The 16,819-nt window shown below is 58.5% G+C and overlaps 1 protein-coding gene across 6 annotated transcripts in view; it reads left to right on the top strand.

Moving 5' to 3' along the window:
* Positions 1-16,819, top strand: part of ZNF516 (zinc finger protein 516) — a 123,901-nt gene that overhangs the window by 94,614 nt on the left and 12,468 nt on the right. For 5 of the 6 annotated variants that reach the window (XM_045457704.1, XM_045457705.1, XM_045457707.1 and 2 more), the window contains exon 3: positions 6,453-7,913. In XM_045457704.1, the coding sequence (XP_045313660.1) occupies positions 6,453-7,913 (1,461 nt within the window). Of the gene's footprint in view, positions 1-6,452; positions 7,914-16,519; positions 16,634-16,819 lie in introns of all 6 variants that reach the window. The other variant, XM_045457708.1, reaches the window with a different exon arrangement.

The raw sequence follows: 16,819 nt of genomic DNA, 5'->3' as shown, positions 1-16,819 counted from the left end.
TGGAGACCCCCGTGTGCCTGGAGCCGTGCTGCCCCGGAGCCTGGTGCTCCTTGCCCTCTGCTCCTCTGCGCGACCCCTCGGTCTCGTGGGGTCAAGGAGCAAAGGGCCAACCCGAGCCTGGCCGCAGGCCTTCTGTGCAACACACGGGTCCTGTCCGAGGCTTCCGCTGACTCCGCGTTGGGATGGGACTGGTTTTGGTGGCGGCTCAGCCGCTCGTTCACCGCTGAAGGCGGAGAGCTGGGCGGTGACTGGGGGAAGGGCCACCGCCCTGCGTCTTCAGCGTCCCTGGCCTTCCTCTGCGTCTGGCCACGCTGCGCCCTGGGGCCCCATCTGTGTGCTTGTCCCCTGTGACGTCCTGCGCCCCGGGCCCTCGGGCTCCGTGCCCCAGGGCCCAGGCCAGAGCGGACGTGCTGTCGCCTTCCTGTCTGCCTTTATCTGGCTGCCGGCCACCTGCGGGAGTCCCCTCCATCTTCCTTCCTCTCAACTTGGGGCCCGGGGGTCTGGAAGCCGCCCGGGAGCCTGCGGTGGGAAAGGGTCGCCGGGCGACGCTGGCGTGGCCGACGTGTGGCCGCCGCTGCCCTTACCTAGGCCCCCGGAATCCTGGCCCCTGAGGAATGTTCCAGAGCGCCTGGGATGCTCATTAGCCAACAGGCCCTCGGCCCAGAACCCCGCGGTCGGGGGTGGAGGAGGGCTGCCTGCCGTGACTCTCGGAGAACAGCCCTCCGTACTTGGCGCTGTTCGCGCCCCGGGGGCCACACTTGCCGGGTCCTCATGTGCGAAGCCCAGCCCCTGCTTCCTCTCTGCCACGAGGCCCCTGACCACGTGGTTCCATCGTGTGGGCCGAAGGCCCGGCCTTGTGTTGTCTTGTCCCTAGACTGTCAGGAGAGGCCAGGCCCAGGTGTCGCCCTGTCCCCTGAACAATCGGCCTAGTAAGCCTTTCCACAGACGGAATCATGCCATACACCCCACGGGCTTTTATGGTGCTGGGTGTTTTTTTTTTTTCTTTTTTTTTTTTTTTTACCGAACTTGGGGTAAATTTTATACACGAAAACACCAAGGCACGCAGACTTTCATCTTTCTTGGCGGGTCAGTTGCAAGATGTGTTTTGATCGTGCCAGCGTTTCCACAAACCGCGTCCGCTGCTATTCTGTGCGACTGGAGCCCCGCAGACGCGCAGGGGTGGGGCGTTCAGGGATCCGGAGGCAGGTGTGCCGGGCGTGTGGCACCAACATGCTGCTGCATTCTGTCGTGGGGGCGGAGGGCCTCGAGAGAAACGTGCTCGTCTACAGATGTGGTCGAGCCGAGCGTGTTGCACGGAGACGCTGTTCCCTGCCCTGTGGACGCTTGTCCCTGGAGCTGAGCCGCCCAGCGGGCACCACCTCCCTGCGGGGAGCAGGGCTGCACGGTGGGCCCGGTTCTCGCGGCCCGCAGGTCCCGGCAGGCAGCCTGGCAGGGGAGCCGGGTGGGAATCTAGCCGTGCCTTTTCCTCCTTCGTGCTGGGGCAGGAAGGGTGTGGGTATGGCCCCAGTAGCATGTGCTGCTGAGCTGGAAGGTGCCAGAAGGCATGCTGAGTGCTAAAGGTGTTTGGCCGAGTAAATCAAATGTCCCGTGGGGGTGACGGCATCCGTTGCAGAGGCTAACGGCAGAAAATAGGAATCAGTCAAGCTTTTTGAATGTATCTGTTAGAAAGGAGATTGTGGTGATAAAGAGCTGGAGACCACAGCGCAGTTGTCGAAGGACCTCTTGGTGATCCCAGCACAGCCATTTCTGGGCTTGGGGCGAAGGGCACTGGTATTTCCAAGGCTCCTGCGAATTAGGGTTGCATCACCCACTTTTTTCTTTTTAAAGATTCTCAGTGATGGATCTCAGACTTCCCATATAATTTTAATAGCTTGGAAGTTTTACCTTTGAAGACAGTCCCCCCCGCCTTTCCTTCTCAGCCTGGAGCAGGACCAGGCCGGCACTGAAAGCCGTGTTCACATCTGCCGCTGTGTTCCTTGCTTTCTTGCTCCCTGTTGCTGGGGGGGGAGCTCCGCGTCTGAGATGATGAACTTGGCGGCACCTGGCTCGGCGGCTCCAGGCCTCCTGTGGATGCTGGGTTCCCCTGGCAGCCGTTTCCTGCCGAGCCCGAGCCCCGGGCAGGACCTACAGGCGCTCCTTGGGGATCCGGAGAGGCTAGGAGAGCCCTTTACGTTTTTGAGATTCCGTACATGAGAGCTGTCATTCTTGGAAATAAATCGCGACCGTTAGGAAGCAGAGCGCAAGGGGAGACAGGAGCGTCCCTCCTCGAAGCCCTGAGGGGCAGCCGGCTCAGGCAAGCACCTTGCTTGCAGTGTGAGCGGCAGCCCGTCGGAGCGTGAGTTGGAGAGGCTGTTGTGCAGGAGTGCAGGTGCCCCGCGGCCAACGGCCCCATCGAGCATCCCCTGCATCAGGGCGAGGACAGGACCCAGGCCCGCGGCTCCATGGGGCCGTTTCCTGGGCCCCACCTGCCTCAGCCAAGCAGCGATGCACAGGCCTGCTTCTCAGGGGTGGGCTTGTTAATTGAGGGGAAAAGAAAAGAGGCCCCGATAGGCGCTAAGAATTAAGTGCCTTAAAGATGGGTATAAAACGGAAACAGGGCTGCACAGTGAAACCCAGATCAGTCGTAAAGGTGGAAGGGGAGCACAAAAGATGGTTCCGGTGGTGAATTTTTTGTTCTCTATGTCTTCCCACGATGAAAAGAATTAGAGAAAGTTAAAGGGGAGTAATTTTTCTTACCAAATGTCCTTCCTGCGTGTCTCGATTTAATCGTGGGCGCGCGTATGCGTGTGTATGCGTATGTGTGTGTATACGGTGTTGCTTCAGGGGTTTCAAACTGTGAAGTCCCTCCCTCCCCTGAACTTCTGGGACTGGTGGGGTCTCCGAGGGAGGTGTGCGTCCGTGCGTGTGTGCGAGTGCACACACACAGTGAGCCGAGCAACTACAGATGTGGGGCACGTGTCACGGCCTCAGAAACCTAATTAGTGCTGCAGTTTTGAAGCCATTTCCAGGAGGGTCCTATTTAGAAAGAAACTGAGGAATTTAAGGCGTGTGTAGCCCCCACACATCATTTGGGCCCAGGAGAGAGCAGGCCATGGAAGGATGACTGTGCATGTCCACATGTTTGTGCACACGTGTGCATGCGCCTGTTTTCACACGCACACACCTGTTCACTCTGTGCGCCCATGTGCTCACGCGTTCATGCACCTGTTTTCACACGCACACACCTGTTCGTTCTGCGCCCATGTGCTCATGCGTGCATGCGCATTTTCACACGCACACACCTGTTCACTCTGTGCGCCCATGTGCTCACGCGTTCATGGACCTGTTTTCACGTGCACACACCTGTTCACTCTGTGCGCCCATGTGCTCACGCGTTCATGCACCTGTTTTCACACGCACACACCTGTTCACTCTGTGCGCCCATGTGCTCACGCTTGCGTGCGTGTTTTCCCACGCACACACCTGTTCACTGTTGTGCACCCATGCATGGGCATGTTTTTGCACACACCCACCTGTTCACGTGTGCACATGTGTGACTGTGGCAGGAATTACTGCGTCATGTGGCACTGGGTATGTGGACGCAGGGTGGGGACTGAGGCGCGCTTCCGGGGGGCCGTGCGGGTCTGGCCACTCTGCACGAGGACCGTGCTTCAGGACAGGGTGCCCTGGCGGGAGGTCACAGCTGCAGCCCCCACAGGCAGGAGACCAGCAGTACCCCTCGGAGCCTGTTTCTCAGCTGCAGACACTATTAGCCTGGTGGTCAAGGTTACAGGCAGCTGTTTATGGAGGCACATCAGGCCCGGAACTCAGAACCCAGCGCCCTCCGTTTAAGCCTAATCAAGTGCTCAGGGCAGGCTGCCCACCGAGGAGGTGTGGCTCGTGGAGCAGGTGGCTGGGGACGTGAAGGCACCCTTCATGCCCGGTGGGTGTGGCCTGTGGGAGGTCCACTTCTAGGTGAAACGCCTGTGAGTAAAGTCGGAAATGGGACTGGAGGACCCAGGAGCAGAGACCTGAGTCCCGCTTCCCTGGGGCCCCGGGGCGGCCCCTCTGTGCCTGCTTTTGGTCTGGATGCCCTGAAGCTTGGCAGCCTTGAGTGACCCCACTGGCTTGGTGGGGGCAGCTGTAGATACAGAGGTCGCAGTGGGCTGGGCCTTCTCCACGGTGACCCGGGGGTCCCCAGCCCTGTACCTGAGGAACCTCCCTAAGAAAAGGGCTCCAGGGGTCATGGCCACGGTCTCCTGGTTCGAAGCATCACCTGGCTCCTGGGCTGCTCTCCTGCCCCCTCCTTTGACCTCAGACGGTCAGTGTCCCCATTCTGAACTGCCCTCCCCCTCCTGCGGTTGGAAGGCTTTCAGGAAGGAGTTCCTTTGCTCCGTGACTGGCTTCCTGTGACAACAGCTCTGCCCCCGCCCCCACGATGGCTTTGATGACCTTTGATGACCTGTGTCATGTCACGTGCGCCTCGTGTTTTAGTGTCTTGCTCAGAGGTTCTGGAGGTTCGGTTGTGGTGTTTTGTCAGCCCTTCTGGGAGTGTCGAGTTCGGGGACTTCGACAGGTGTGCTTGGCAACCCCCGCAGACGTGCAGCATCAGTTTGCACCGGCCTCCTGTTTCAACCTAGGAATTTGACTGATGGTCTTCAGCGTGTGTTTTCATAAATCGTGTTCCTTTCACACAGGAGAGACGAGGCCCCAGCCCCCGGCATTTCTCTCTTTGAAAATTTGACAGTGATTGTGGCATTCTGAGCATCAGTGCGAATCGAACCAAGGCCACCAGGTTTCCATACGTTTACTCTCCCGTTAAGTGCCCTTTTGTCCAGAGATTCCCAGGGCTGCTCGGCGCCCTTCCGAGCAGGACGTAACATACCCGACTTGGCTTCAGGGTTAGCATTTTGGAGCCGACAGGAATCTGAACGCTTATCCCCGCTCTGTCTTACCCCCTCACCCGTTCTGCACATCACGAATGCCAGTCACGTTTTTTATGTGGACATCATCCTTGAAAATGGCTTAAGAGTGGCTCACCACCTCCTAACTGAAAATGAACATTTGGTACTGTTCCCCTTCAGAGCTGTGTGAAAATGCGTCCTGTGAGGGGCGCCTTCCTGCTTCCGTGAAGATCCCTTTAAAATACTCTTTTTTTTTTTTAATGCCCATTCGATGGGGTTCCTGAGTCTTAGAAAATGTTTAAAGAACGTATTTTAGCAAATAGATCCCTAGATTCCACTGGAATGTGTAAGTCTCTAAAAATTCTTTCTCCAAGACCAGCAGTATCTAACCCTTGTTAGAACACCTGACATCATAACCCACCTCCGCTGTGACGGGGCTCCAGGGAGATAAGATCCCTCTGGTGGTGTGTCCGTGATGCATTTGTCCTCTGTACTTCGGGAAGTTTTAAGACATCCAGACACATCGGTGGACCTTCCAAATGTTGACTTGGGTCTTTCAGTATGTCCGCAGTCATCCTTGCAAACGTAAAACGGACTTTTTCTCAAGTCGGATTGACTCGCCTTGGGTTGTGGTCTAGTCTGACTCGGCAGAAGCGTTAGCACCTGGGGTCCAAAGGTCACGGAGCCCAGCTCCCAGCTGGTGGTGATTCCCAGTGCAACCTGGCCGGGGACGAGGCAGGCCTGCCGGTGACAGGGCGTCCACGCGCACCCCGCTTGTCTCTCTTGCAGGAGCCTGGCAGGTGGGAACTCTAGCTGCAGAGCTCGGGGTCCCCGTCCTGGGTGCCCTCCTTCTCTTGGACACCCGTCCTGGGAAAGGCAGGGACGGATAGCTTCTCCCTTCTCATGCCTCTGAAGGGAAGCTTCTGGTGTCAAGGTTGTGGACTTGAACATTGGACCTTCTGAGAGAGAGTCATAGGGACCCTTTCTGGATCAGTCTGAAGTCGGCCCGTAGCGTAGACATTTCTGAGGCAGCCACGGGATCCCGTGGGCAAAGTGAGCGGTGTCCCGGCCCAGCCTCTGTGTTGACCACAGGCTGCAGATCAGTCTGTCCGGGTCTTTTTGCCTAAGCCCACAGGATCCCTAAATGTGCCTTCAGTTAGTTCTTTGACAGTCATGGGAAGCCTTGTGCTATTAGTGAGTGGTTATTTCTTGCTTTTTGATGTAACTAGTTGTCCTCTGTTAACTAGTAACTGTGTAGTTACAGCTAACTAGACTTTATTTCTGCTTACAGTCTATTGAGTCACGTAATCAGTTGAAAAAACAAACCCCACCCCACACACTGTCCTTTGGCCCTTACATTTGGTCCACTCTTGATGGCGCTGTGGGCGGGGGAGGTGCGCAGCCAGGCTCCAGAATCACGCAGTCTTGCTGAGGACCAGTGCACCCGGTGCGTGAGGGCCACAGGGCCTTTGAGCGTGCTGCTCTGGGTGTTCTCGTTCTGTTCTGATGAGAGATGGTAACTTCACGTTTTACATTTTGGTCCTCCAGGGGGAAAGCCTCACCGCTGCTGCTTTTCCGAAGAGGTAGCTTCGACTGTGCTCTCCAACGGAGACCGGACTCACGCACCTGGAAGTAAGGCATCAGAGACACATACCGGTGAGCCCGGAGCGGGGAGCGCAGCTTCTGTGTCCGCACTTGGAAACAGGAGCAGAGATGCCTGCAAGAGAGCAGAGCAGCCGAGGTTTTCTGTGGACTTAAAGATGCCAGCGTTTCACCCAAAGCGGGAGGTCCCCATCCCCAGGGACACTGCAGACTTCCCTTCGCTTTCGGACCAGACTTTTCCAGAAGGAGATCCGAAGCTCTCGTCCGAGAGCCCGGCTCACCACCCGAAAGACAAGCTGCCTGACTTGCACACTAAGGAACACGCTGGGGGCGGACGGAGGGGGCCAGCCGCAGAGCTGACCCCGCTGGACCTCAGTGACAGGTCGACCCGGGATGACCCCGGCCGTAAGGAGCTGGCCTCCTCCCTGCAGGCCGCGCTGGCCGTCCACCCGTGCCCTTACTGCAGCCACAAGACGTACTACCCCGAGGTCCTGTGGATGCACAAACGTATCTGGCACAAGGTCAGCTGCAGCTCCGTGACCCCCCAGTGGATTCCTCCCAACGGTTACAAGAGCATCAGGAACAACTTGGTTTTCCTTGCCCGGAGTGGACGCACGGGGCCCCCGCCTGCCCTCGGGGGCAAAGAGTGCCAGCCCCTGCCCATCGCTCGGTTCACGCGCACTCAGGTACCGGGAGGGGCGCCAGGGCCCAGAGGCGGTTCCTCGCCCCTGGGCGTGACCACGAAAGCCGCTCACCTGCCTAAGAGCAAGGACGGCCACTCCGGGGGCCCCTGTGCGCTTTGGGTGGCCGGCCCCGAAGGGCACCGACAGGCCAGGCCTGGCCACCACGGCCCCGAGCAGCACGGCGCCCCCACGCAGCTGCCCCTGCCCAAGCCCAGGCAGGAGGCCGGCCCCCGGCCGGGGCCCGCGGCGGGCGGCGGTGGCTTCAGCCGAAGCGCCACCCCGACGCCCTCAGTCATCGCCCGGGCAGGCGCCCAGCCCCCCACCGGCAGCAGGCCGGGGGACAAGTGCGGCATCCCCCCCGCGGGGGCCGGCCTCGGTCCCCCAAATAAGCACAGTGCCCCGGACCCCCCGAAAGCCAAATTCGGCCCTCAGCCTCAGGGCCAGCTGCACGTGAAAGGCGACGGGACCCCCGCTCTACCTCCCCGCGAGCCCCCCTCCAAGGCGGGCCAGGAGCTGCGGCCGCCCGCCAGCTGTGGAGCGGGCCCCGGGGGGACCGCGGCCTCGCCGGGCCAGCCCCCGCTGCACACCAGCAAGCAGGAGCCCGCGTCCGACGGCCACGAGAAGCGCCTGGACATCCTCAATATCTTTAAGACGTACATTCCAAAGGACTTTGCTTCCCTCTACCAGAGCTGGGGTGCCAACGGCCCTGCACTAGAGCACAGAGGTAAGACGCGCGGGCCCCTTCCCAACCCCCGTGTGAGCATTGTCACCAGATCCTGGGCCTGCCTTTGGAGGAGCCTCCCCTTAGGAGGTGGGGACGCTGCCTGCCCGGCTGTGATCGCAGAACAGAGAGGGTGGGGCACGTGTGTGCTTCCCTCCCGCCCCCCGCTCCCCCCCCAGCCCTGCCCGCTAGGGTGCATGTGCCCGGTGCTGTGGGCATTATTTACCTGCCACCCCCTTTAGGGCTTCCCTCCTGGTGATGTAAGTTGGAAATGCTGAAGTTGGACAGGGGCGGGCAGCCTTGATGCCCCTCACGCCCTTTGTCTTTTTATTTTTATTTTTTAAGGAAGCCCTGTGCCCAGCATGAGGCTTGAACTCACGTACCACCACCCCCCCGCCCGAGATCAAGAGTCACACGCTCTACCGACTGAGCCTGCCAGGCACCCCTTCCTTTGTCATTTCAAACAAAAAATCAGTAGCTGTTCGTTGTCCCTTTTCTTTCAAAAGATAAGATTGTTCATTTAAAGTGACTAGTTAAAAAAAATTTTTTTTAACGCTTATTCTTGAGAGACAGAGAGAGACAGGGCACAAGCAAGAGAGGGCCAGAGGAGGGGAGACACAGAATCTGAGGCAGGCTCCAGGCTCTGAGCTGTCAGCACAGAGCCCGATGTGGGGCTCGAACTCACAAGCCACGAGATCTTGATCTGAGCCGACGTCAGACGTTTAACCAACTAAGCCACCCAGGCGCCCGTGAAAGTGACTATTTTAAGTTTTATTTCTGTACGTAATTAAAAAATACATATCAGTTCACTGGCATTAGTGAGCAAAGCCCTGCAGAGTATGAAGGTACCGTGTAACGTTTGGGGGACAGGCTTGTGCTGAGATTCCAGAAGAGACAAGCCTTCAGTGGCCGTCTTCCTTTCCTGCCAGTGTCTGGGTACCGACACCTCCTCGTAAGGGTAATCAGGAACAACTGCCGAACACACTGGTAGGATGCCCTCGTTCCTGATCGTGAACTGCAGGTAGCTGTCACTTAACACTGGGGAATCTGAGTACTTGCTTTCAAGCACCCGTAGCTGGGCTTTCAGAGAGCCGTGCAGAGCTCTGTCGGTCCGTTCATTGCCCGTCTTTGAATTGCGCATCGTGCACCTGTAACTAAAGTAGGCCAGCGTCAGAAAAGACCTTTTAGATCTGGCCCCTCAAATCCCAGAAGCGGGAAGCACTTATGGGGGGGGCGTGGTTCAGGTTTCGTGGCAGCTGGGTCAACAGTGATGCCCCCCGAGTCTGCTGTGTGACATGTCTGTGTGGTCGTGGGCGCCTGGCCGGCAAATGTGGGTCTCTCCCCAAGTTCCTGGTTTTCCCTGGGACTTGGGAGCCCGTCCAGATCCGCAGGCACCCTGGGGCCATCTTGGAATGACGGACCGTGCCTTTGGCTCAGGAGGAAAACTAACGTGTTCCATAGCTCACTGATGTGGCCAGTGGAGTCCGTGGTGGAGGCTGACATCTGTTTCTGCGTGCTCAGAGCCAGTGCTTCTGGTGAGCTTCCTAGAGTGAAGCTAGCGGCCTGGGTGCCCAGAGATCGTTGAGACAGACACACTGCGTGCCCAGGCGCTTACAGGGCCCAGTGAGTACCCTGTGTCTGTGCACGATTCGCCTCCCTGCAGGCACAGGTGCTCTGAGCTCAGGGCGTAGCTGAGCACTTGCCCTCTGGTACCAGGTGGTAGAACAGAACGTGATACTGTGTGGCTTAGCGTTTAATTTTTGTGTAATGTTTATTTTTGAGAGAGAGAGAGAGAGAGAGAGAGAGAGAGCGAGCGCCAGTGAGTGGGGGAGGGGCAGAGAGAGAGGGAGACACAGAATCCGAAGCAGGCTCCAGGCTCTGAGCTCTCAGCACAGAGCCTGACGCAGGGCCCGAACCCACGAACGGTGAGATCATGACCTGAGCCAAAGTCGGACGCTTAACCTACTGAGCCACCCAGGCACCCCACATTTTTACATGTTAGATCTCAGTTACGCGAGCTTCTCACAATCTCAGCGGTGTTTTCCAGCATTGTAGGTGATTTGCTATGAAATGGAAGAATAATATATTGGTTGACCTTCAGACCTGGTGGCAACCCCATTTCTTTTTTTTATTTAATTTAATTAATTTATTTAGTTATTAACGTTTATTTATTTTTGAGACAGAGAGAGAGCATGAACAGGGGAGGGTCAGAGAAAGAGGGACACACAGAATCTGAAACAGGCTCCAGGCTCTGAGCTGTCAGCACAGAGCCTGATGCGGGGCTCGAACTCATGGACCGCGATATCATGACCTGAGCCGAAGTTGGACGTTTAACAGACTGAGCCACCCAGGCGCCCCGGCAACCCCATTTCTTTAAGGTTTGGGTCTTCTCGGATCCCAAAGCCGAGAAGTTTTAGGCACCAGGTGGTGGGCGAGTGCCAGTGGGGACCTGTGTTCTTGGGCGTCCAGTCCTTACCTGTGACGGCAGCCTCCAGTGCCATGACCAGAGGCTCGCACCGCTGTTTCCGTGACCTCCCCTCGTGCCCCGACCTGTAACGCATCACGTCCTGCACCTGCCAGTCACGCCTAGAGAGTTGTATTCCTGCCTCTGTAAAGACCCTTAGTGTTGCCTGTGGGTCTGTGTTGTTATTGTCTCCCCACCCCCACAAAAAGAGTGGACGGAGAAGTGAGTTTTAAGGTAAGGTTTTGAGAATTTCAGATGACAAAATTTGAAGTATGTGGTAGCCTGAAATGTTTTCCTTTTCCTTAGAGAGCAAAAAAAAAGGTTTTAAAATGTTTAATGTTTATTTATTTTGAGAGAGAGAAAGCAAGCAGAGGAAAGGCAGAGAGAGAGGGAGACACAGAATCCAAAATGGGCTCCAGGAACTGAGGTGTCAGCACAGAGCCTGACGCGGGGCTCAAACCCACGAACCGTGAGACCATGAGATCATGACCTGAGCCGAAGTTGGATGCTTAACTGACTGAGCCACCCAGGTGCCCCTTAAAACTTTTAAAATAAATGGTTTTAAGGTTTTTGGAGCAGAGAGAGAGAGAGAGAGAGAGAGAGAGAATCCCAAGCAGGCTTCACACTGGAGCCTGACGTGGGGCTTGATCTCACGATCCCAGGATCATGACCTGAGTCTAAATTAAGAGTCGGATGCTCAACTGAACCGCCCGGGTGCCCTCAAATATTTATCTTTTAAATACGAAAAATGCTAAGTCGTCCATAAACCACATGCCTTCCTGGATTCCTTGCTCTTGGCAGTGTGTGCCCTGAGACGTAGTCAGGTGTCAGTCTGCAGCTTTTGGGTGTTTAAGTTGACCCTGATGTGGGTTTCCTAAGGGGAGTGTTTTAAACTAGCTGTAGTTTCTCGGGAAATGCATTCTTAGAACCATGGATTCCCAGGTTAGGGAAGTACTGAGATCCGTTCCTCTGGATGCCTTGACTGGTGTCTGTGTGGTGGCCTCACACTTTGACGGGATGCCCAGGGCAGGGCCCATGCTCCCCTGAACGGCCCTGCCCTCTGGGACCCCGCCCCCCTTGGGCTCCTCCCCTGCAAGGCCCTGCCCTCTGGGACCCCCCCCTTGGGCTCCTCCCCTGCAAGGCCTTTCCCTCTGGGACACCCCACCCCCTTGGGCTCCTCCCCTGCAAGGCCCTGCCCTCTGGGACCCACCCCTTTGGGCTCCTCCCCTGCATGGCCCTGCCCTCTGGGACCCCCCACCCCCTCGGGCTCCTCCCCTGCAAGGCCCTGCCCTCTGGGACCCACCCCTTTGGGCTCCTCCCCTGCATGGCCCTGCCCTCTGGGACCCCCCCACCCCCTCGGGCTCCTCCCCTGCATGGCCCTGCCCTGTGGGACCCCGCCCCCCTTGGGCTCCTCCCCTGCAAGGCCCTGCCCTGTGGGACCCCGCCCCCCTTGGGCTCCTCCCCTGCAAGGCCCTGCCCTCTGGGGCCCCCCCCCCTTGGGCTCCTCCCCTGCAAGGCCTTTCCCTCTGGGACACCCCACCCCCTTGGGCTCCTCCCCTGCAAGGCCCTGCCCTCTGGGACCCCCGCCCCCACCCCGGGCTCCTCCCCTGCACGGCCCTGTCTGCTGGGTGCCCTCTCGGGCTCCTGTCACAACTGCAGGGCCAGCCCGAGCTCTCCCGCAGGAAGGCCTGTTGAATCTGCCGCGCACCTCTCTGGGCCTGCTCCGCGCCCTTCCCGGGATCCCTTCCTTGGCGGCCCCTCCGGCGCCCTCGCTGGCTCCTTTCCCTTCCTTGAGTGTTCACGTATGGCTCTCGGAGTGACGCAGCGGAGGGAGATGAGCAGGCCCGGCGCGGTCCGACGGCGAACAGAGTATTCGTGTTTCCTGTTAGGGAGGCTGTACTCCTGCGGCGGAGGCCCAGGGAGGAGCGCCGCGCCCCGGAGTACGTTCCTGACACGTGACCGAAGGTGCCAGTGACGAAAGCTTCGGGTGTCTGTCCTGCACCCGTCGCTGGACACTCGTTGCTCTCGTGGGCTGTCCGGTCGGGTTTTGCGTCACGAGTCTAGGATCTTTACTCCATCTTTGTGCAGAACGGTCTCTCCGGCTCCTCTTCCCCTCCGAGTCTGTCTGCACGTTTTGGGTGGCATTTTGTGGTCTGATGCCCCTGCCGCGCACCTTCCGCACAAGGGCCCTCGGTGAACGTACCGCCGGGCACCACCTGCGGTGGTGATGCAGCAAGTCTCCCGAAGGAAGAGCGACCCATCTGTGTCGGCCTGCAACGTTTGTGGCCGCCAGTGGGACGCGGGTTTTTCAGCGCTTGCGATCTGTGCCCACAGAAAACGCTGCTGTCAGGAGATGCCCCTAAGGCCTCTTCTGGGAAGGTAGGGAAGAAGATCCTCAGAGACCTTTCCCCTCTGCGCGTTTTGACGGAATGGAATGGTGTGTGAGTGTGTGGAAATGAACAGTCCGGAGGCCCCGCCAGGAGAGGGAGGATGTCATGTGACGATAGTCATTGTCACTTCCCGGAGGGACTCACACTGGCCCTTCATGTGGGAAACACGCTGCGTGTTCCGGAATCGTTCCACAGCGTGGCCGTGGGGGCTGGACGCCTCTGTCCATGTCGTAGGAGTGCTTTTGATGGCGGAGGAGGAATAAAATAATAAATTGCCTGTGTTTTCACACTTCGTGGCCAGTCTGTATTACCTGATAATCCAGATTTTGAAAAAACCACGAAGACAAGAGAAAGATTATTCTAGGTAGAAAAATATGGACGTGGAGTCAGGTCTCTCTTATTGGGGCTTAAAACCATCACATACACCAAGGACACGCAGACGTGGTGACGGAAGTCTTGTGCTTCCTGTGTTTGACTCTCGGTAGAGTCTCTAGAATCTTTCCCGTCTCGTTTCCTCCTTACAGGTGGGCGGGTATGCTGGGGTCTCTGGAGCAGAGTCTGCCCGGGCCTCCGGAAGGTTCCTCTCTCCCTTTGGCTCGGGTCTGCTTTCTCACACACTGTCAGTTTCCAGGTCACACTGTCAGGGCTCTTTGCTCACCAGGCAGTCTTCAATTCCAAGGAAGTTTATAACCTTTGGATCAGCTCAGAATTTTGGAGTAGCTTGGGCATTATTATTGACCATAAAGGGAATGGGTCTCTTCCTAAAAAGTAAAAAAACGATGTGGCCAAACGCACGGGAGAACAGCGTGTGTGTGTGTCCGTGAGTGCGTGTGCGTACTTAATTCAAGGAAATCAGGTCGGCTGAGCACAAGTGCTGTGTGGTTTTTTTTTTCCTGCTACTTTAGATAGGAAATCGGCAGCTAAAAGATTTACCTACAAAAAGGTACTGTAATGACTTAGTGCTTGAAGACGCAGGTGCCGTGTTCATCGTTATCATTCGCTATCCTGTGTAGGCATCGTTAGAATCGCCTCGAACTTGCCATCCCGTTACACATGGGAGACTCCACACGACCAAAGTGATTGTCAGAGAAGGTTCTCGCGGGGCTCGACTGGGTGGTCAAGAAGGAGAAGGAGTGGGTGACAGAATTGCTTTAGACGTTGAGTTTTTTCTGGGCCAAACTCAGAGGGAGGAAAGCAGTTCTAACAAGGCGTGTGTAGTTGGCTGTTGGCAGAAGTCGATGGTGGGGATGCTTCCACGCTGGCTGTGTGTTCTCAGAACTGCGTGTGTGGGGCGTCTGTCCTGCTCTTGGGTCCAGGACGTGCACAGCCATCAGGGATGGCGTCTGGGGACACACAGTGGCAGTAAGGCGACGGCCAGCACCCGAGGTCACTCTGGCTGTACTGTGCTTCCCACGTTGACAGCGGCTGGGGCGTCCTGTCGACCTCGGTCAGTGCTCTTTCCTTGGTGACCGTGGGATGGATGTGGGCCAAAATGTGTCATCTTATTGTCGCGTTCCTGAATGAGGAAGTGGGGAATTGAGAACTCTGCGGGCAAGTTCTTAAATTGCTCGAAGACCCGTGTTGATGTCTTGCCGAGTGAGAGCTGTGACTTGATGTGCCTGCCAGCACGTGCCTGTCTCTGACGATCATCCCCTCCCACGTCATCCGCGGCATCGAAGTGATCGTGTGTCCTGTTTCTCTGCTGAGGCACTCTGAATTCGGGCAGCAGCGAGAGTTTGCTTTCAGCTAATTTGATTGAGACCATCTGTCATCCTTTTCACTTGGCTTTTGCGCTCACATATCAGACTTCAGGTCCGGAAACGCCCGGCTGCGTGGGCGTCCTTTGACATCACGTGCTGCTCCAGGAGGGACTTTCTCGTTGCTGTTTCTGTTTTCTGTGTTGCCGCCGGGTTGAGCCCTGTGAGGAGAGTCGGGGAGAACCGGGGAGAGTAGGGGAGAGTCAGGGAGAACCGGGGAGAGTAGGGGAGAACTGGGGAGAACTGGGGAGAGTCGGGGAGAACCGGGGAGAGTAGGGGAGAGTCAGGGAGAACTGGGGAGAGTTGGGGAGAACCAAGGAGAGTCGGGAAGAACCGGGGAGAGTAGGGGAGAGTAGGGGAGAACTGGGGAGAGTCGGGGAGAACCGGGGAGAGTAGGGGAGAGTCAGGGAGAAATGGGGAGAGTAGGGGAGAACTGGGGACAGTTGGGGAGAACCAAGGAGAGTCGGGGAGAACCGGGGAGAGTAGGGGAGAGTCAGGGAGAAATGGGGAGAGTAGGGGAGAACTGGGGACAGTTGGGGAGAACCAAGGAGAGTCGGGGAGAACCGGGGAGAGTAGGGGAGAGTCAGGGAGAACTGGGGAGAGTCAGGGAGAACTGGGGAGAGTAGGGGAGAACTGGGGAGAGTTGGGGAGAACCGGGGAGAGTCAGGGAGAACCAGGGAGAGTAGGGGAGAGTCAGGGAGAACTGGGGAGAGTCGGGGAGAACTGGGGAGAGTAGGGGAGAACCGGGGAGAGTCGGGGAGAACCGAGGAGAGTCGGGGAGAACCGGGGAGAGTCGGGGAGAACCGGGGAGAGTAGGGGAGAACCGGGGAGAGTAGGGGAGAGTCAGGGAGAACTGGGGAGAGTAGGGGAGAACTGGGGAGAGTTGGGGAGAACCGAGGAGAGTCGGGGAGAACTGGGGAGAGTAGGGGAGAGTCAGGGAGAACTGGCGAGAGTAGGGGAGAACTGGGGAGAGTAGGGGAGAACCGGGGAGAGTCGGGGAGAACTGGGGAGAGTAGGGGAGAGTCAGGGAGAACTGGGGAGAGTAGGGGAGAACCGGGGAGAGTCAGGGAGAACCGGGGAGAGTAGGGGAGAACCGGGGAGAGTCGGGGAGAACCGGGGAGAGTAGGGGAGAGTCAGGGAGAACTGGGGAGAGTAGGGGAGAACCGGGGAGAGTCGGGGAGAACCGGGGAGAGTAGGGGAGAGTCAGGGAGAACTGGGGAGAGTAGGGGAGAACTGGGGAGAGTTGGGGAGAACTGAGGAGAGTCGGGGAGAACTGGGGAGAGTAGGGGAGAGTCAGGGAGAACTGGCGAGAGTAGGGGAGAACTGGGGAGAGTCGGGGAGAACCGGGGAGAGTCGGGGAGAACTGGGGAGAGTAGGGGAGAGTCAGGGAGAACTGGGGAGAGTCGGGGAGAACCAGGGAGAGTCGGGGAGAACCTGAGAAGGTCCTTGGGAGCCACTTCCCCTACGTGAGCTCTTAGCCTTTCTTCGGAGGGACGTCCCGTGGCAGGAAAGGCGCAGACAAGTGAGGGTCGTTTGCACCCCGTTTCCCACGGAAGGGGATGTGGGGCTGGGGCCGTAAGTCCTGCGATTCCCAGGTGTCCCGTCTGTCTCGGCCCTGGAGGGCGTGTGTGGGCACAGGTGAGGGGCCGGTGGGCCGTGTCAGTGGCGCAGCGGGGATAGGCGGCCAGGCCTGTGGCCCCCCTGTCCCCGAGGCGCCAACCCCACCAGCCTGCCCAGGCTGCCGAGCGGCCGTGGATGGCGGGAGGGCATCCGGTCGCTTGGAGGCCCCGCTGGGGAGCAGGTGTCCGGAGCCGTGACTCTCGCTTCCTGCCGGTCCCGCGTGTGGCCGGCTGGTGGCAGAGCCTGGGGGACGGTGGTGGTCGTCAGCCGGGCCTGTGGCGCCCCCTGTCACGCCGTTAGACAGACTGATGATGCTTTCCTCTCGCCCCTGCCCTGCCACCGCCCCACCTGACACCACCCACGGCCACCGCCTCCCAGGGATGCTCCGGACGCAGGCCCGCCAGGGAGACTTCGCGTGCGCGGAGCGTGGGATGTGCTTCCAGCAGCCCGGTCACCTCAGGGCCCCCACGCGGGCACCCCACCTGCCACCGGGCCTGGGCCGCCCATGGACCCCAGGGAGGCGCTGGGAGCCGAGCTGCCTCGACCGTGGCCGCAGACACCGACACGAGAGGCGAGAGGTGATGCCTGGTCCCGTTGGTCATGCACCAGACTCTGTCGTCGGGCGCCCGGGGCGGTGCCCCCTTGGCATCCGAGTGTCTCATCAGAGACAAGCCTGTT

Source organism: Leopardus geoffroyi, chromosome D3 (assembly GCF_018350155.1).
Source record: "Leopardus geoffroyi isolate Oge1 chromosome D3, O.geoffroyi_Oge1_pat1.0, whole genome shotgun sequence".
Lineage (NCBI taxonomy): Eukaryota > Metazoa > Chordata > Mammalia > Carnivora > Felidae > Leopardus > Leopardus geoffroyi.
The sequence above is the reverse complement of the archived record's forward strand: the minus strand, read 5'-3'. Positions and strand labels throughout refer to the sequence as shown.